This window comes from Pavona decussata, unplaced genomic scaffold (genome assembly GCF_977016875.1).
Source record: "Pavona decussata unplaced genomic scaffold, jaPavDecu1.1 SCAFFOLD_56, whole genome shotgun sequence".
NCBI lineage: Eukaryota > Metazoa > Cnidaria > Anthozoa > Scleractinia > Agariciidae > Pavona > Pavona decussata.
The window spans coordinates 1,481,468-1,501,918 of record NW_028145478.1 but is presented as its reverse complement, the minus strand read 5'-3'; the positions used below and the strand labels follow the sequence as shown (position 1 = coordinate 1,501,918).

The following is a 20,451-nucleotide window of genomic DNA, read 5'->3' as shown; positions in this document are numbered from 1 at the left end:
CCTGAGAGTGATTACTTTTTTTTTTGCTTTTGGAAGAACCGCTCTGAAACCCGAAGCGAATGCGAAGTACTTTATAGGGCGCTCTTCTCGCCACCGTTTGTATTTATTGAAGGATGACATATGATCATAATTAAAAGCCACGCAAGCATAAGTTTTCGTACAGCTTTTTTTTTTTTAAGGAATTCATCTTTACCGCGAAACTCGACCTCAAGATACATTGATTTCTCATAAACCTGATGTGTCAATCACTGCATTTAGGAGCAGAGCACGGATGAAGCACCGCACGAATCTTCGTGTGCAGTTTCATTCTCAAAGCAAAGACGGACGGCCCCCAATCACGTAATTTTGATTGAAACGTTTTACATTAATCCGTATCAAGAAAAGCTGATCAAATTCAAAGACAATGCTCTTTGTTTAGGGTCGCAAATACGGCCATAAAAGGAGATTTTGAAACAATAGCTTTACCGCCAAACAAAGGCTTATTAATTCAGGAGGGAAATTCAAACTCGCTGTTATGACAATAGCGAAATTCACGAGGGAAATTCAAAAATAGCCGACGACTGCACGAGTTCGAAATTTGCATATTTGGCGAAAGCGTCGCGTCGCGAGTGAAAGCGTGATGGTTTTAAACTAACACCTCTTCTTTAAGAGCCGCGCTAGCAACCGAAACTTTTGTTTTAAGACTAAATGACAACAACCACATTAATCCTTTTCAATCAAACGGTCTAATCGGGCGATTTTTCCAATCCAAAGCGCGAGTTTTCATAAACGAATCCTTTTCTTTCCTTTCCTTTTTTTTACGAGTAACAAGTTAGTTTTGAAATTCACAACTCTTGACCTGAAGTGAAACCATCGATAAAAGCTTCACTGTTTTGCAGCGTTGTGCTGCACACTATTATCAACTGATCCAAAATCGTATAAAATAATTTAGCATTTCCAGGTTTCTTGCTTGGGGTCATAATAATAGTAAACCTTCCGCAACTTTCCAAACCCCTCTCCCCTAGTGTCGCTAATTTGACACGCCGACAATTTTGTGACAATTTGAAATTCATCTTCGCCGAGTCTCGGAACAATTCCCTAAGCGCAATAAACAACAAAAGGCTTTTGTTTGGACTTGTGAAGACGAATTTGACTCACTACAATGGACCATTTCTTGATACGTCGGTGATGAATGATGTCCTTAGTGTGACCCTTCAAGTGAAACGTCTTAGCTGGATTTCCTGTCGTGCTGCTTATGTTGCTGTACAACGTGGCTTTGTGTCTGTTTTGCCAAAGGGAAAGATTATTGAGCAGTATTATCTTAGTGGTGATTTAATTTTTTTGTGTTCAGGATGCAAAATCAAAAACGGATCAGTTGATTTTTGACCCGTAGGACAGAAATATAGCACCAACCTAGCATCAGTGGGACATCAGTGTCACATTAATCAAATGTTGTTTTTTTGTTAAAATATTTATTTGACCTTACTCTATTGTAAGTGGAACGAACAACATTTTCCCTGTACTGTCTGTATTGAATTTCATCTCAACCATCATTTCGTGAGACATTTAAAAAGTTACATTTTAGAAATGAGCAACAGTTTCCACGGTCTTTTGAATGTATATTATACACATATGGGTTTCAATTGATATTTGTTTCGTGTTCCCTCAAACCTCAACAAATGATACTAAGCATGTCTTGTATTTCCGTTGGCAGAAAGCCCATAGGAAATGTTTGGGTGTTTGTAGTGCTATAGAAACAGTTTTCCACCAATCAGAGCGTAAGGTTATCAGTATGTTGTGAAAAGGTGTAACAGCCACGCTAATCCCCACTCAGAAACAACGAGGAGACTGGTACGAGTGAGGGATCATGGGATCGCTTGAGTGAATGAATAAGTACATTTCTCGGCGCGGCAGTCAGTTGTATAGGAAAAATATTCTTTTAGTTGAAAACTATTTAGCAAGAACTACGCTACCCAGAGAAAATAACGAACATGCACTTAATCGACGGCACGATGTCTTCTTACAGTTTCTGGAGTGGGGAACAGCAATCCAAGAATAGTAAGCAACGGCCAACTGAATATTTCGACTAGAATAATTAAGTAGGTCAAAGTATTAAGACAGTGATCCAGAAGGAAAACTGTCACACTCTATCCCGCTCCGTCTTGCGGCTCCTTTAAGTTTGGTGGACAAGAACTTCTTCTTTGACCATTAAGGTGTGCAATATAGTTTGTTTGGTTTTCAAGTCTGAAACATACAGGTTTTGTCTTTTTCTCTTGAACAAATAGGGGAAGCTTTGTATGGGAGTCGTACATTCCAAGTAATAGATTACCAGTCTTTCCTTATTTGTTTACCCTATTAGTTTGAATAAGGGTATGCTTTACCTTTCGTTCTGAATAAAAAGGGTACAAACTTCAGTCATTTAATTTATGCTTGAAATAGGAGGAGGTTCAGCTAACACAGAGGCGCGCGGGAAAAACGGGTTAGCCGTTTGACGGGGATGCACTAATTTTTCTGCGCGAAAATATTCGCTTTTGTTTGTCTACCGGTTTTAATATTTAAACGAAGTTCCTGGACGGAGTTTAACATTACCGCGGTCTAAACCAATTTTATCCTTCTCGTCGAAACGAATATTGAAATATTCACGACTGTAAAAAAAAGCAAACAGAAAAATGCAAAAAAGGCCTAAAATACACATTTAAATTCCCCTTATGTAAAATTACCACCATCTCACAAACAGAGACTGTGACCTATTGATTATCTTAAATGGTCTAAACGGCCCTTAGTTGCTGTAGTATTTTTTCCGTCAAGGAAGCCAACAGTTTCCCAAGAGTAAAGCTCAAGGAAACTTTGAGCTTCGAGGAACAGAATTTCCAACGGCAAGTATTCCTGAATGTTTTTTAATTCCTGTTTGTTTTGCTTGATGCTTTTAAAAATGCTTTTTTTTTTATTTTGCTGTAAGCTACGCGCGTATAATGTTGATATGATTTTCAGATTTTCAGCATTACTGAATTAACATGAATGTTCTGTCCTCATCTGTTCAAACAGCACTTATCTTGAAGTTTTCAAATAATGTTTTTCTGATCTTCGAGACAACTTTAAAAAATTTAGGCTTAACTTTTCAAACTTATTTAACGGCCCAGCAGGGTACTCTGCGCGTGACTATGCCCCTTTAAAACTGGAAAATATTGGGCAATATCATCGGGTGATCTCGCCGTCACGTGATGCTTTTTGACCAATCTCAGGAATCTTCAAGAAAAAGGATTATGATTGGTGGGAGAAAAATTAAAAAATCCACTTTATGCATGTCAATGCAGGTAAACTGAAATTCATCTTTACTGATTGGCATTTTAACATTAGCCATTCAATTAGTCCTGTATTAGAAAAACAGAGTTAATGGGAAGTGTTGAAAAGAAAGCAAACGGAGGTCCACGTATTCATTGTTATCATTTATTAAACATATACATTTACTTTGGGGTCTACTGATTTCAAGACCATTTATAAAGCGCAATGAACTTTGGCCAAAGCACTGAAGTTATCATTGTTAAAAGCTGTCTGATGATAAAAGTTGTTGTGATTCACGAAGGTTCTTCCTGGGTCCACTCAGGACTGATCGAGTCAGCATTAAAAGAAAGAGAGAAGATGAAACATTCCAATAAAATGAACAAGCCGATACAAAAAACTCGGTGTTTGATCGAAAAGACAAAATGCTAAGGTATCATATCAAGACCGACAAATTTTGTCACTCTAGTCTGATCTGGGTGTTTAGTGTCAAATTTCTTCAGTTTACAGATTTTATTTTAAACAGTTCAGAAAAGATCTTCACGAACAATAATTTATATCGGATTCTCATACAAGAGGAAAGTATGGTCATGTAAGTGGCGGTAAAACCTTGCTTGAAGGAGGGCGAACTTCACGCTACCGCAATAAACGCTTGCCCTGGCTAGCCAGCTCGCCCTTGCTTTAATATTTAATTCCATTTTCTCATAATGCGAGGAGATAAACCAGTCGCAGGCGGTTCCTTTATATAGGTAAAAAACTTCTGCTCTCGTATCGGTGTTATCACAGTATATGTAAGAAATACTATTAGGGGATTATTTTAGGTAACGGTAATGAATACCAGCCGATACTTCCCTGAAGAAGAGCAATAGCAGATTGATAAATGTGCTCTAATTAGCCCGGTTCTTTTTGATCTTTTACAAAAATTTGGAATATTTTCAAACTTTGGCCAAAAAAAAAGGCGATGAACAGCCAGGCTTAGTCGAAGTTTATTTTCGAACAAATTAATTGACGGGGAAATTAGCGAGTTGTGTTTGGGTAAACACCGAATGTTCTAGAAAGTAAGGAGATGATCTCAAATCACGTCCCGTCTGTGATTTTTGTTTTTCCGGAATTTCACAGAATTTTCAGACGAATGAAAGCGTTCTTAAAAAGTGCAACTATACGCATTTAAGTACAGCTCGAGGGCTTGCCGAATATAGCAAAAATGCAAAGAAATAAAAGACGATTGAAAGTTATTCCACCTTTTCAGGTTTCTTCAGTACAACCCTTACTCCGGGCTAGGAACTGAAACCTGGCGCTATTGCACAATAAAATGTGAATTATTTTCACAGCAATGGTCGTGAAATGTCTCAATTAGTTGATACAAGTCAATTTCTTATTTACAATAAATTTGGGAGAGATTTCCCGAAATAACTTAAATACAAACGTTTCTTGTTAATTTGTATAAGTATTGGCTACATTGCTGCCCCTGAAAATTTGGTTTTTATTGGCCTATTTAGTCACCGTAAGGAATGATTTAGCCCCTGGCTGGGTAAAGAATTGACAAAAATGTAGACGACTTTTATTTCCACCCCTTTCGTCAATAAAACGATGTTTAGTACCTGTAGTGGGGGTGTGAAATGGCCACAGGGTGGAAAACGGTGAGTGGGTGGGATCATTGAAATTTCAACTAATGTAGTCCTAAATAGTAATTGTTCGAATCAGCTCCTGCCGAGTTCGACGCACAAAGACCGCTGGGACAATGTTGATTGAATGAATGGATCTTGGGATGCGTATCTGGCATCTCCCACAGATTTTGCAGGGGCGGATGACATCGTCACCAACTTGACAAAGGAGAAACAGCCTAGCCTGGTGACATCGAATGCACTCCCTAATCTGATTATTACTAGTATAATAAGCCAATGGTACGCAGTTCAACCAGCTGAAAATAGCTGTTTATCAGTCTTATTGGAGGCAATTGGGTAACTGGGCAAAATTGTTTCTAATCATTTTCAAGGCATAATTCAAAGCAGGCCGTAAATGATTATTTTGCGTGACCATGCTTCCGGTTCCAGACAAAGAGTGATGCCAAAAAGGCGGTATTTTGTTGTTTGTGAGATATGAAGTTGTAGCAATAGGCAGTTCTAGCATTTTTGACGCGGACACCCCGAAAGTTGAAATTATCCCCTTTGTTATGAAACCACTAGCAGAAACGAAACCGTCTCCTTCTTGAAATTCATCACTGGTCAGTGCAGGGTGTTTCAATGATACCAGCAGGACTTTCATTCCCGTACGAGACGAAACCTTTGTACCGCGTTTATGTTTGCCGTTTTCAGGAAGGCGGTGTGAGTTTTATTCTTCAATGAATCGTTTCATATGAGCATTATGGGTAAATGTACTAGTCGCCATCTTTTTCAGCACGGTGGATTGTTTTTGCTGACGAATCCTTGTTGTTTTTTGACGTTCTCGTTGCCGTCGCCGTCATTATTGCTCAAGTTCCGTAATAACAGTCTTCCAGGAGCTACCTTATTTTTCAACCTTGCCCTTGGTGTTCAATCGAATGTGACGTCACCCTTCGGCAAGATGTTCCCAGGACAAACCTCCGACATAATAACGTTCGGTTTGCTCGCAGCTGTTTTTGGGGTTCTCGTGTTATTAATGTCAAATTACCAGAAGAGGCGGTCCTGGTCTGAGTCAAGTCCAAGCAACAACCGTGGACGATAATCCTGCTGGTATACGTTGGATCAATTGTTGATCTGATCGGCTTAACAAATACAAATGATAAAAGAAGCAGAGACCGATACAACGTAGAATTACGGTTTAAAGGTTACTATATTTCGGCGGGCCAAACCAGCCTTCTTCAGGTACAATGAAAATTTACATTGGAACACTTTTTCCACATGGCTTCAATATTCGCGAAGAAATTTACTAGCTTTTATCCTTTTATTATTTTTTTATTTTTTGTTATTATTATTTCATTTGCTTCATATTTTATACATGTACTTTCAATCAATTTAGTTTAACGTAGTTCCGCTATTGTGCAAATATTTGTCAGCTATATAAGGGTTTGTCCCAATGTAAATTTTCATTGTACCTGAAGAAGGCTGGTTTGGCCAGCCGAAATATAGTAACCTTTAACCGTAAATCTACGTTGTATCGGTCTCTGCTTCTTTTATCATTTGTCCTGGTCTAACCAACCTTGTCCCCAGGGTCTCCCAGCCGGTGAAATCCAAGATGGCGGACAGAGATCTTGGATTAATACACTAAATAGTTCATGAAAGAGCCTCAGTAAACTCAGCGATTTATGTACAATTTAAATACAAAAGTCTGAACAGTATCATTACACATAGCCACAACCTGAATGTACTTCAATAATTGTAGTACCTTGAAAGATAAATTCAGAAAACTGGGTTTAATGAGAAGCTGAACGTATCAACAACGAATGTGAGTGTTTCATCGTGGGTTCAATGATAACGAGAAACTGATGAAAAAGGTGGAGTTTTAAATTATTTTTCCAGGGTTTTGGAGCCTTGGTGAAACGCGAATCTTGAGTTGTTGATATATTTTCGTAAAAGAAAAATCTCATTGAATAGAGGACTGGATCTTTTTTAAATTAATTGTTTCTGTTGTTGTTGTTGTTGTCCTGCAAGATCACATTTCACCTTTTCGGAAATATTTTCGGAATTTAAAAACAAAGCAAAAAGGATTACAGAAGAGGCAAAATTGTGCTTTAAAAATTCTACAGTTTCAATGCTTGCTTTATCAGCAAGGCGCAGCAAACGGAAGTCATCATTTGTTGTCAGCCCGTACAGATATTGGTATTAATCGGCCAACGACGTTTCCAAACACCTCGAAATAAAGAAAAACGCACGAGAAAGTGACAGTTGTAAACTTGTTGAACACAATTAAATTAGCGCAGGAAGGTTTGCAATGAAAGAAATCAAATTTTGAGAGTAAGTTAGAGTTGCAATTCTTTTTAAAGAACAAGGCTTCAACAGTTCTTACTCTAGTGAACGTACGGTGGAACCTTGCCTTACGTCCACTTTTTTGTGCCCCGAAAGAATTGAAAGTCCATTCATTCCATTAGTGTTACAACCTCTTTAATCCGACCACCCTGTTATTACGACCACTCCCCACATTTAACGACCCGAAGGTGGTCGTATTAACGGGTTCCACTGTAATTGCAAATGAGCGCGCTGTGTAAATAAAGCTAATAACTGTAAAGACATTGCTCCATATTTGTTAATGATATCAATTACGTTGTTTCCACGAGTCGTATTATTGAAAAATTGCATAAAAAATGTTAGAGTTTGAGTTTGGTGTTTCATTGGGTTTCAAGACAACTTCGTTTCCAGGTCCTCTCTCTTCCTCCCTTGAGGACCCTGGGAATTAAGTTGATACACGATTCACCCACATAACACAATGTTATCCTCGTGAAAATTTTAATGACAGCCAAAAAAAATTCAAAAAAGGTTCTTCCTATCCAGGAGGAAAACTGGTGGGTGATTGCATTTTTATCAACGGAACTAAACAACAACAAAACAAATGATAATATGGTGATTTGGTCTCCAATCTTCCAAATCATGGTTTATAGGTATAACCAAACGCCTCGATGTCCTGCTTGTAAATTTTTTTGAGTTGCGATAATCTTAGCCGCGACACTCCGGAATAATAATTGCGCATTCGTACGCTTGTGTATGTTGCTTTCCACTCTGGGAAGGCCACTTTGTCCTGCAGCTTTGTCTTTCTTAACAAGAACAGCGCGTCATCATGCAGTGTTTCATAATGGCCAGTAAAATCGTATTGCATGTCGCATGGATGACATTGACTAAACTGTGGGCGCCAGTGCTCGTTGAAGTCAGCGCTACCACTCTGCTTCCATTTAACAGCCAGGTATCTTAGAAATTCCGCAAAGGTCGTATTATCTGCGTTGGGCTTGATTCGAGGATTTCCATTTTCCACCAGAAACTCTCTTATGCCGTAGCGAAACTGTTTCCACCAAGAATCGTTCCGCTTCCATTTTCCCCGAAAGCAATCTTTGTATGCTGACAGGAGCCGCTCGAAAGGATTCCTGACGAACATGAACTTTGTGTACTTCTTGAGTATTTTCTTACGTTCCTCCAAGGAATATTGCCCCAGATAATTTGTTTTGTCGTGACCGTCGCGGTGAATCAAACCCGTGATGTTGTGACCCTCTGCGTTTAACAGTAATTTCTTCCAAACGGTACTAGCTACCTTGGGAATTGGACAGTAGACGAGCTTGTAGTTCTCCAATACAATAATGTGCGATAAGTCCAGATCTTTTTCGCTGGAATCTTTAGCATGTTTGGCGCAATATTCTTTCAACTGTTTTGCTCTGACATTCTGCACGGAAATCATTTCGCTGTCGAATTCGTCTTGAATCTGCAAATGATGGTGAGATGAACAATGCGATTAGAAAAAAATTGTTTCGTCACAAAATTATATCATCATGCCGACGTTATGCTTGATGCTCCAGATCTATAGTACTAAGCCGGCATAATGTTAGACTTGCCTCAACTGAGTCGCCTTATGCGCCGAAAGAGTGACCGACGAGCGATCTGACGAAGTTCCACGAAAATGGACTTTGCGATAATGGCTAAAGCCCTGGCGCGCGTTTCTCAAAACTCCCGAGAACTTTTCGGGCCCGAAAAGCTCCCCGTAAAGCTCCCGAAAACGCTTTCTGGTGTTTCTCAAAGCGCACGAAATTTTCGGGCCCGAGAAAAGTCACGTAATTTTCCCCGATAATTTTCGGGTGCTAGAAAGCTCCCGAAATGCGTTTTCGAGAATGCTTTTTTCAGTTAAATGGTTGTATTGCGTTACTATTATCAAGGAACAAGTTATCCAAAACGAGAGTTTGAGTTAATTGACAGATACTGGGCTAGACTCAAGCTAACAATGTTTAAAAACCAAGAGAAAATTTCTGAAAATCTCACAGCTTTACATGCGTTAGTGCGCGCAAGAACTTCGTATAGAAAGTAAATTTACGAAGGTAACTCTTACAAATCAGGTATTTTCAGTTGAACTTTCAAAGAATGACGACCGACAAGGCAAAAGAAGTGAAATTCGTACTTAAAAACCTTGATTTTTGAGAGATTATGGACCAAATAAAGAAAGTTTGATAGTTTCCTCAGCGGTTCGCATATTGCCGAGTTTGATAGTGTGGTTAAATTTTATATTTTAAGTGTATAACGGACAATTAATTCTGTCTCTTTTAACGTAAATCGGTTGAGAAGAAGCTCAACTTCAAAACCGTCAAATGTAGTCAAATGTTTTCAAACTGAAATTGTCCTATTTACTCGCCGAGATTGCGAAAACTGTAACTTATTCATGGCACTCGATTTCGTGCTTTAAGAATTATTAAAGCTCAACTTAAGCTTATTTTATTGTAAAATAGAAAGCTTTCACTAAGGATATAAGTCTTCATACAGTGGACAACGTTGGCCTAAGTTTTGCGTTGACTTAAAACATCTCGATCGCTTTAATCACGAACCGCAACCGAAGGCCTCACTCAAACAGTTATTACCACTCCCTGTTTGTGCATGCATCCATGGTGCATGGTAAGTAAGCGCTAGCTTAAAAGACACAGGCTACTGAAATTTATCCTGAGGGACTTATATCTAGACTTAGGTATCTCTTAATTTATCATTTCATCCTCAGGTAATGAAGAAAAAGTATTCGCCAAACAGGTTGTACCGCAACTTCGTAAAAGAAAATCAAAAACAACACCTAAAAAAACATGAAAGATACCCACCTTGTCTGATTATATGGAAAACTTTCATCGGACAACGCTAAGCTGCCGCAAATGTGATAAGCCATTTTCTTGCAGTACAACTTATTTCTTATATTATTATCAGCCTCCACCTCGAAATTTCGAGTTCATGGTAATGCGGTGTCCGAGGACGCTAAAACTTGCTCAAAACCAAAACATCCCTTGACTTGTTGTTATTTTGGGGGGATATGCGAGCAACGTTTTCAGTTCATTCAAACGTGTAGCCAATAGTATCATGGAAACTTTGACAAGTCTTGACGGTTTGACAGATATATGGAAACATTGACGAACTGCAACAACGGTGAATTTGAAAGGTCAAGATTAAAATAGAAACCAAACAGTCTTCACGTTGTGAACCAGTTAGCTCAGTAGTATCTGCGCTGAAATCTGTTTTTAGGAACAGCATTTACACGTAAATTTATTTTACAAATACAGTTAAAGTTTTTAACTAGAAAAAATTAAAATTGTACTATAAAAAATACCGTGTACTAAAATCATCTTTCCAGCTCTAACACGAAAAGATTCCCGAAAATATCGGGAGGCAATTCGGGACACTTTCGGGTGTTTTGAGAAACACTTCTCGGGACCCGAGAAAAACACTCGAAAAGCGCCCCGAAATGTTTTCGGGCCCGAAAAGTTCTCGGGAGTTTTGAGAAACGCACGCCTGGGCCCAGTTGATCAAAGCGCGATTAAGCTAATCCTGGGTTAACGCGAACTTTGATTCGAGTATATTTTCTAACCCGTAAGGATTTGTCTATAAGATTTTTGTCCCTTTACTTTCCTTTACCATTAGCTTAAACTGAATGAGCTTTTAAAGTCATCTTTACTGAGCGAGATGAAAACCTCGGTTAATTTTTAATCGTGGATTAGGGTTAATCGGCATTGGAACAACCTGGCCCTGGTCGCAACGTGCTCGGCTTTCAGCGGGAAAGTGTGGAGGCCGCGAACAACACCGGGATGTTTTTGTGAATACAACCCATTGCATACTCTTATAGCTTTCTGATTGACTGTACGAAATAAAAACCAACTTTTCATACAACCGTTAAAAGTTGCAGCAGGGAATGTTACAAATGAAAGGCACAAGGCACAAACGCAACCTGCAAAATCAACATTCTGTTTAACGAATTCTGTTGAACAAAAACTGTTTTGTGCAACTACAGCTGAATATTAGCACGATGTGTTAATTATACATTTAAATTTCAGAGCAACAAAAATTCTCAAACCATATTTTTGGCGCACTATATGCCGCCCTGATCGTGAGTAACAACACTGCCATATCAGCTCTGAAAAACTGCTTCTCTATTGTAGTATACCGTGTATAAATCAATGCTTTCAATCCAGTTATAGCAAAATCACTTTTGCAAACTTAGCTGAGTTATAAATATATCACAGATTTTGTCAGCGACAAACGTCATCCATTGTACTAACCATTTCATGCGTGCAGTTTTGTTGACATTTAAGTTGCTTCAAGTTTGCATATGTAAATTGTCAGTTTGGGCACTCAATTTTTTTCTTAACTGTATTCGACATAAATTACCTTTTTCGTACATGTCTGTTAGTTTCTTTTTACAGTTTTAACATTCTCAGTCATACGGAAATGGATTGAACAGCCCCTCAATATCCAAGTTTATGCCAGAGCGAGTTACAAAACTTGACAAAAATAGAGACGAAATCGCTTACGTCACCTCTGCCAAGCAGAAGCCTATGGGCTGTTGAAACAAAGAGTTTCGGGACATTTAAATAACGAAAAGAATCCTTGTAAAAAAATATATTCCTAACAAAGTCATTATTAGTTATTGTAGTCTTGGAACAAGCAAGATTTGACGAGTTTCATAGCTCGTGAGGTCCGTATTACGGAATCAGTCTGTTTTATGTCCTGGATTAAAGCAATGTAGATACAGTAGTTGCTCTGACTTGACAACATTTTGAAACATGTTTCTCTATTTTCCGTCGGAATCACCTAGCTGTTTCTTATATTTAGATACGTTTAAGTCGTCATGTACATCAGAACGCTGAGTTTTGTGGACTAATACGTTTAGAGGAACTTAGTCTGGCATGACAAATCAAGGTGGCCCTTCAAGGGTGTGAAGACTCATTGAAATCAACCGCAGAAAACTTTCTCTGCAGTCTTTGCTAAACCCAGGTTCCGTCAAGAAGACAACAGCTACTTTCAGCTCAGTGAGTTCCACCTAAATGTTATTTTGATTATTACTTTTTTCTATCAAAATAAAACTGACCTTACCTTGCTGTTGAGGTCAGGTTCACCATCTCTGTTTGTCAATAGCATTAAGCCAACCGCGGAAATAAGAATGACTCCAAACATTCCGAGGTAGCAACGGAATGCTGAAAGATTACGAAAACATTTGATCCTCATTTCGCTAATAAATCACCAAGCAAAGGATAGAGATGGACGAAAATCGTTTTCGACAAGCGTTGATAGGCTTTTGTACCCCCAGATGTACAAAGGACTTGTCTGGTTGATCGAGCAAGCGTTAAAACAATTTCTTAATTGTCTGAATATTGATCAGGCAACGCGCAGGGAAGGATCGAGGCCTTTAGCGAAAATATTATCAAAATGCAGTTTAATCAGTTACTCTTATTATCCCATTGAGGTTTGACGTGTTCAAATTTGTAGGTAAGATCACAAGTGGTATACGCCAGTTTCGTTGATATTTAAGGCAGAGGGATTGAAGCCGGTCAAATTGGTCTTTAAAGTGCACGCGGTATATAGCTGTATAAATTACCTTTAAAAATATGGCAATTATGGACATACAACGTTATAGATCCTTACATCTTGACAGACGTTGTGTTTCAGTCAGTGTCACAGGCAAACTGGTAAAAAATATCACACCAACTTCTCCCAACAGAAGTGGAATCTAGACTTTCCGATTACTTGTTCGTATGCTCTACCACTGAGCTACAGGAGACTCGTGGGAGCTAAGGCCATTAAACTACAGGTTCATGGGACAAACGTCCTGTATACTGCTAGGATTTCAGAATGTCGATGGGTGACATATGCACATTAAAAGAAATGTAATGATGTTAATGTTTTAAGCCTGGTTAATAAATAACAGGCATTTTACTGTTATATAATTTATTTATTTATTTATTATTTATTTATTTATTTATCATTTTGCTCGTATGTAACGAGTAACTAAGTGTTCCTTGATTGGTTAACCATGGCATAAACGAAAAGAAAGGGAAAAAGTTTTTTGTTTTCGTGTTAGCGAAGGACAACTGACCTGAACTGATTTTCCTTGGTAACTGCCTGACTGTTTTGAATGAGGGGACTTGTCAGGGTATAGCTTATCAATTTTGTGGCACACACAACAAACTAAAACTTGTCGTTCTTTCCCAAGAGTATATTTCGCTACTCGCTACTAATAAGGTAGTTTTTTTCGATTTCCTCTTCACAGTTTTCATTTTCAGCAACTGCTTTGCCGGTACTTGAATTCGGAGATTTTTTAACTTCACAAATATTCACGTAAATCTAAAGAGCAACCATTAAATAATTTGAAGTCGTCGCCAAAACGTCACAACATGTCACAAAACCCCGCCATGGACTCACAAATATTGCGTGATATTAAACGATGAAATAACGTTATTTCACAGGCAAAGATTTGTAACTGAAATGTCTTCCCCTTATGCACATTATAAAGCGATAAAGAAATACACAAACAAACAGAAGCAAAGAACAAAAAAACTTGCAAATTCATTCCATTTTCATCTCAGGCGACGGGATTCAATCTGGACTTTCTTTCTTGTGGTGGCCGTGGGGCTTGGGGCAGACTAACACCGGTACATGCGCATGATGCACAACGTAGCTACTCACACTACCCAGGACAGTACGCCGAAATACGCCAGCGCCGCGGCTTCCCACAACCACTAGTGACGCGTGCTCTCGCTTTGCCTCTTGGCAACACCAGCCGAGGAATATACGACCACAGAGATTTTCAGGGGAAGCTGGGGAGAGAATGGGTGATATGGAAGTGAGTATTCAAATAGAAACTTAGAACAACACTTTGTCTCGCCGCTCTCGTGTTTTTAAATATTCTATCGTTCCAAATGGATGGAAAACTTGCAATTTGTTGTTGATTAAAAGTAGCCAACTTGAAGTTTGTCTCGGCGAAATATCTGTTTTGAAGGCATAATAATAGCCTCATTCCAACTTAAATTTGTAAAGTACTGGACTGCGATGTAACCTCAATTCAAGTTCGCGACACGGAGGAACTTAACGCGTTAGTTTTGACTTCCGAAGGACGACATTCTTCGAGAGTGGCAAAAAAGCCTGCTAAGATATTCGGGGAGTCTTATTACCTGTATTAAAATGATCTAGACGAAGTTTTGAAAAGATGGCCGATGAAACGATAAGGACCGAAACACGGGCTTTTTGTATGGCCCCGAGAAGGTTCACAACTGTTTGTTTTGTTTGGTTGTTTATTTCACCACCACACACGTTACAAAGAAGTAAAATTAACAAGAGTACAAAAAATATATATTACAGAGAGAAAGTGGGGAGGGAAAAGACAGAAGGAAAAACAGACGTTAAAGAAAAACAGATAAAGTTGTGCTAGCTTACACATATGTCCCTTTAACAAGGCCTGAAACAACTTGGGAAAACAAGAAAGAAAATTAGTAATTCTGGAGGTATTTAGTTTATTTGGGCGTTCGTTATTGTCCCGTATCAATTCTTACTGAAGCATCGTTACAGTCAAGACTGGGTAGTGAATGGTTTAACTCACAATGGATTCAAACGAACTCACTTTGTTTTCTTTTGCTTTCCTTTCGTATTTATTCTCAACGTCTTTTATCTTCTTCTGATGATTGTCCAAGTGTTCCTTCCACTAAGGGGAGGCCATAGCACCTATCACAAAATAGTAAAGATCTTAAAAGTAACTTTACTCTGCAAAGCCAGTGAACTGCTCGAAGATCGCGTGCGTTCCGTACCAACGCAAAACAAATTCTATTATTTTGCGGTGAATGAACAGCGGCGTAACGAGAATTTACGTAAATTGTAAAGCGATTAATACACGGTTAGAGATCATTCAACATTTTCCTTGGCCCATTGCGCAATAAGAATTGCTCTTTCTAGTGTAAACGTTTTTGGAGGAAAAGAAAACTTCCTGCCCTCGTCTGTTCGACAAGGTTCCACATGTGCACGCCCTATTCTAGAGCCCCGGCGGAGTTTGGGGAGGGGGGGAGGGGGGACTCCCTAAAGTAGGCTGTATTGGGAGGCTCCTCCTAAAAGAGGTGCTTTTTTCACCCCCGTAGTACGCGAAAGGGTGGCAAAATATTATTGACGAAAGGTTGCCAGTCACGAAGAGGACATTTTTCTGTCTTTTGTTTACCTTGGAAGTATAAGATAGGGATACAGTTTTTCGTTTTTATGCCATTTCGTTAAAAGTTGGCATGTGAAAAGGTAACGGGTTGAACCCCTGGACAGAGCACCACGGAAGAAACTGTATTGAGAAGCTCCTTCCCCCCAATGATTTCACTAAATCCTGTCTAACCGGTTTAAAAACAATGCACACGCTTTGTACCACTCCTAATAAGCTTTGATAGGGCTGTTGAGACTGCAAGGAAAACTACCCTGTAATTACTCATCTCCGGCATTTTTGTAACTGGAAAAAGCACCTATTTTTGGGGATACAATTAATGCTTTGAATTTACAGTATACTTTATATCGAGGGCTTTAAATGGTACACACATGAATTTTCACGGCTCTATTCAGATATTGATATGAAAACGAGTTTTGATTTAAGCTTGTGAAAGGCACCATTGGCAGTCGCCCATACTGACTCCCAACCTCATCAGACAAAACAGCAGCCCCCCACCCACCCACCCCCCATACCCAACCACGCAACCTAAGAACAGAGGAATCCACAGCGATGAGGTCGATCTCTCGGTAACAAATTCGCTGAGTGAGGTCCTACCGGGTCCACAGTGATTGAATCGCGTGTATAGTAGCCTTTTCAGTTCTACAATCACACATTCTGACGTGCATCATATACGTGGAAGAGCGTTCACACGACAAACTTAAGTCCCAAAATTCTTATTGGCAAATTGAGTGAGCTCACCTTGTGTGTAAATATGATAACGACATGTGGCAAGCTGTTTGTCGACAAAACATCTCGCCAACTTCCTCAACGAGCTTTTAGAATCGGTAAACTCGCATTTGACTTGTGAACGTTTGTTAAACTGTGTTGTTCACTCTCACGCCAGAGAAAAGAATATGATACAAAAAGAACTGCTGTTAACTCGAGATTAAGAATCTTATGGAAGTTCTTTGGAGGTTTATCGCGTGAAAACGAGCGCTCTTGTCAAGGTTTTGGATTTTGACAACACCAGTCTGCTTTCTTCTTTCGTTCTTGATAACGAACGATTATCTTACCTACCAGATATTACTGGAGGATGAAGTGGCTCAACACAATGAACAGCGACCACACGATCTTGTTCACGGTGAACATTTTACAAGTAACCAGCAACGAGAAAGTATATTCCATAATAAGACTGATTACAAATTCGAGCAATCGCCAATAAGGTGTGTCCGAGGAAATTGAAATTCCCGGCCATAGGGAAACCGTACCAGAAAGATTCTTTTGAACGCTTCAAGGGTGTCCGCCAAACCATTCACGCAGACTAAATTTTTCACCGTTTTGCATCAGCGCTAATATGAGGAGAAAACAAAACCTTGAAAGTGGGAGAGGGATGGGGGAGACTGGCTTTATACAAACTGATGTGGTAGCTTTTTCAAGTTGATTTGTGAAAATATAGTGATTTGTATTTGTTATTAAGCAATACTTCACGAGGAGATTTTAGCGCACAATCCGTTAATTTATAAATAGGCCTCATTTCTAAGTCTCACTTCAGTCAAGTTTAGGTCAAATTTCATCAAATGCAAGATGCGGTCCGTTTTCCGAGGTTTGATCGTGATTTCCATTGCGACTGCTCTCTCACTTCTCTCACGGCTAGTACAGCGCGCGATAAACACGCGAGAGTGCGCGAAAACCGCGCGTCGCGTCCCCTTGAGGAAGGTGATTGTCACGTACGATCAAACGTCTATCCCTGGGAGTAATAAGAGATTGCTTGTAGTGTGCATTACGCGCAACAGAAATGAACTGTGACTTTCATCCAGTGGGAAATTTGTCAAATATTATTGTTAAAATTTATGTCAGTACTGTAATGTAATATTGTAAGAAACCTTATTGTAAGAAAACCATTGCAATAAAAAATTATATATTATTAAAAAATGTCAAACATTAAACAATGTAATTAACTCATTGTTCAGATGATTAGCGCTTGTAATTATAAAATCAAAGTACCATGTACCATGACAAGTAGAGAACAGCCAAACGTTGAAGGGAGCAATGTCACCTATTTTAAGCGTCGCTATAAATAGTCAATAGACATATTTGTATGGATAGAAATATTTTAAAAAAATTATTCAGTTTTGTTAACAGTTACCCTATTAATGTACTGAAACAAGTGTTGTTCATCTCTGGCTGCGGATGTGAGATAGATTGCAACGTGATAACTTCAACCTCGTTCCCAGGGCTTTTGCGTTGTAAATTTCCCGCCCCTCCCAATTTACAAGGAAATAGTTCTTGGAACGAGGTTGGAAAAGCCTTTTTATTTCAAGTCCTTTCTATGTATTTTGAAGAAATCATTAAAACACTGTTATAGATTGCTCTTCCTTAGCGAATTCGCTAAACGCAGTTTTGTCGAATATTTCAGCCGCTTTGACCAACTGACTAGAGCAAAATTTCATGACAATGCTACTTTAACATACGCTGTTATCTGCCATGAAAAGATAGTAACACTAAATCAGTACAAAAAGGTTTAAAAATTTAATGGATCTGTTAATAGATAGACGCAGTGATCTCAATGAGTCAGAACCCCCCCCCCCCCCCTAAAAAAATCCCCAATGTGTCCATTGTTTTGAACCTTTATTCCAGCCCTTTTCCAGGGACCTGTAGAAAGGCTGAAGTCTTGTCTCAGTTCACGGTTGTCTATACCAATAAAACTAAACGCAAATCACCACGTTTCAGTGACGTTATGCCACGATTAAAAAATCGTCTACTGTTAAATACACAAATTTATCCCGATATTTGTCTGCATATAACTTTAGAACGGTACATGGAGTTGGAACAATATCGCTGCACTATTCTTTACCACGTTTAAAAAATTTAAAAACCTTTAAAAACTAAAACTCCTTTCTTTGGCCGAATGCTAAATTTCTAATTTGAACACATTTCACTTTACCTCATTAAAATTCACTTTAACTTCATCAAGCAGGGTAGCTCAACGAAAGTTGTGAAGCCGACTTCCCAGGCAAACCATAAAATTGCCAATGTATCATTTCAATTTGTGGCTTAATACAGACGTTGAATATTTTCACGGTATCCTCCATAGTTTTATTCTTTCCTGCAAGGTGTTTGCCAGAACCTTCAGTTAAAAAAGCACTGTCTTTAGACATAGTGTGCTTGTAAAATTTCTTACTCGTCAGGAAAATTTGCAATGTCAATTTTCACTTCAAATACAAGATATCTATATTCAAGACCATTTTCTTGACTTGGCTACAAAATCCCTCTGATTCCAGCTGTGATAATACAGATCGGCAAGTGTAATAGTAAAAGCGACTGACCATCGGCCAACAATTCAGAGGATTGCAATATAAGAATAACTCAATACAACGAATTTAGCAAATAACAAGAAGATGTATAGAGAAACTGAAAATAGGTTCGTTACTTACAGTCAAAGGCTCTCTCACTCCATTCACTGTTATCGATTCCTAGAACCACGACGCGATTTCTGGGAGTTTCTTCGTCCATTTCGGATAAGTAATTCGCTGATTTATTGTTTGAAATCTTGGAGAAATTCGCCGCAACTAAAACTATGAAGGTTGTTTGTGTCCACGATGCGTGAAAAGATTGATTCACATCAACATTATGTGATATTGACTATCACGTTTGAATAATTCATTAAATATTTACCGCGCTGTTTTTTTTCTTAAGGGTTATATGAGACTAAAAAGTCAGTAGTTATAATGTATATAGGACCATAGTGGAATTTGACGTTTTTAACATGTCCCATGATATGCACTATGCAAACCAGTTGCGAGGTCAAACAGCCCTCTGCTTGAGGCAGAAAAGTCATCGTGTAGGTGTTAGTTCTTATATTTTTCGAATGGCTCGTTTTTCTCTGTTCTTTCAGGCTTATTATATCGAATACAACCGGCTAATTTACCACTATCTGAAAAATTGGTGTCGTCTTTGAGGAATAGGGGGATATTTGAGAGTTGAAAATCCCCTAGGAGTATATTACGTTAATATTCCCTGGCAGCACACCCACATGCACTGAAAAACAAACCACAAACTTGCATTTATTAGCGTTACTGTTATATCAAGTTGAAAACATGAATTCCGTTCTGAAAATCTTGCCTTCGCAATTTCTGGCTCCGGTACACTGGCCTCGACTTTAACATTCTTCGACACCAGCTCGTCTAAAATAGGATTTCTTGCTTTCTTGTAAAATAATCCGCAACAACTTCTTTAACTTTTGCACTTACTCCGGCTGGTTGGTGTGAAGTGAACTTAACCTTTTATGCCCAGTTCTATCCATAATCGATTTATCTGGCACGCTCAAGGAACAAATTGTTACCCTTAAGAAATGGTTGGTTCTGTACTCTTCAGTTTCTGCTTTACATAAATTCGCAACAACATCACGAAGGATATTTTTTACCAAGGAGAATTTTCGTCAGCTGGTAACTCTACTCACTCACTCACTCACTATCCCGAGAAAATCGAGTCCGAGAAACAGAGTTGCTTTGGAACTGGCAGAATGGAAAAGTTAAAGGAAACCTCCACTCTTGAAATAAATTAACGTTAAATTGTTGAAAATACGACTTAATTTCAAAATTTCGTTGAAAAACATGGAAATAATTTTTCTGTGTCGGACAAAACAGAATTTGATTATCGCCTATTTTTCATTTTAATTTTCCCGGGTGCCACCATTTTGGATTTTATGACTTAATACGGCTGCACAAATGTTTCACACAAAAGACCTTCTGCTTACTGACAATAACAGCAATCGTATGACGTCATGAAATCCAAAATGGCGGCGCCCGGGAAATTTAAAATCGAAAATAGGCGATTTTAGCACACTTGATTTTAAACTAAAATTTAGAATTTAGACACCATTTCCGACAATTTACCGTCAATTTCTTGTCGGAGTGGAGGTTCCCTTTAAGATGCTGCTGTTACGGATAGACCCGAGGAATGGATAATCTCATCGGGGCTCGTTTGCTGGTAAGGGCCTGTGCATCCGGGCGACAACGCAAGGCGCTATGGGAAGGAGAGGCTTTCTTCCATTTCCCTACTTTTCCCCCGCTAAGTTGCATAGAAAGAGAGGTCTGGGTACGAGGC

General features: G+C 38.9%; 1 protein-coding gene across 2 annotated transcripts; it reads right to left on the bottom strand.

Annotated features, from left to right (window-relative positions):
* Positions 1–1,167: 1,167 nt before the first annotated feature.
* LOC146480089 (carbohydrate sulfotransferase 11-like) lies at positions 1,168–12,577 on the bottom strand. 2 transcript variants are annotated; one of them, XM_085110172.1, is made up of 2 exons: positions 12,270–12,577; positions 1,168–8,640 (listed from the first exon to the last, which is right to left on the bottom strand). In XM_085110172.1, exons 1-2 carry the CDS (start codon positions 12,399–12,401, stop codon positions 7,819–7,821), a joined length of 954 nt encoding a protein of 317 aa, XP_084966298.1. In that variant the 5' UTR covers positions 12,402–12,577; the 3' UTR covers positions 1,168–7,818. The 2 variants fall into 2 exon arrangements, with proteins under 2 accessions (XP_084966298.1, XP_084966299.1); XM_085110173.1 differs by having other exon boundaries at positions 12,265–12,371.
* Positions 12,578–20,451: the final 7,874 nt, after the last annotated feature.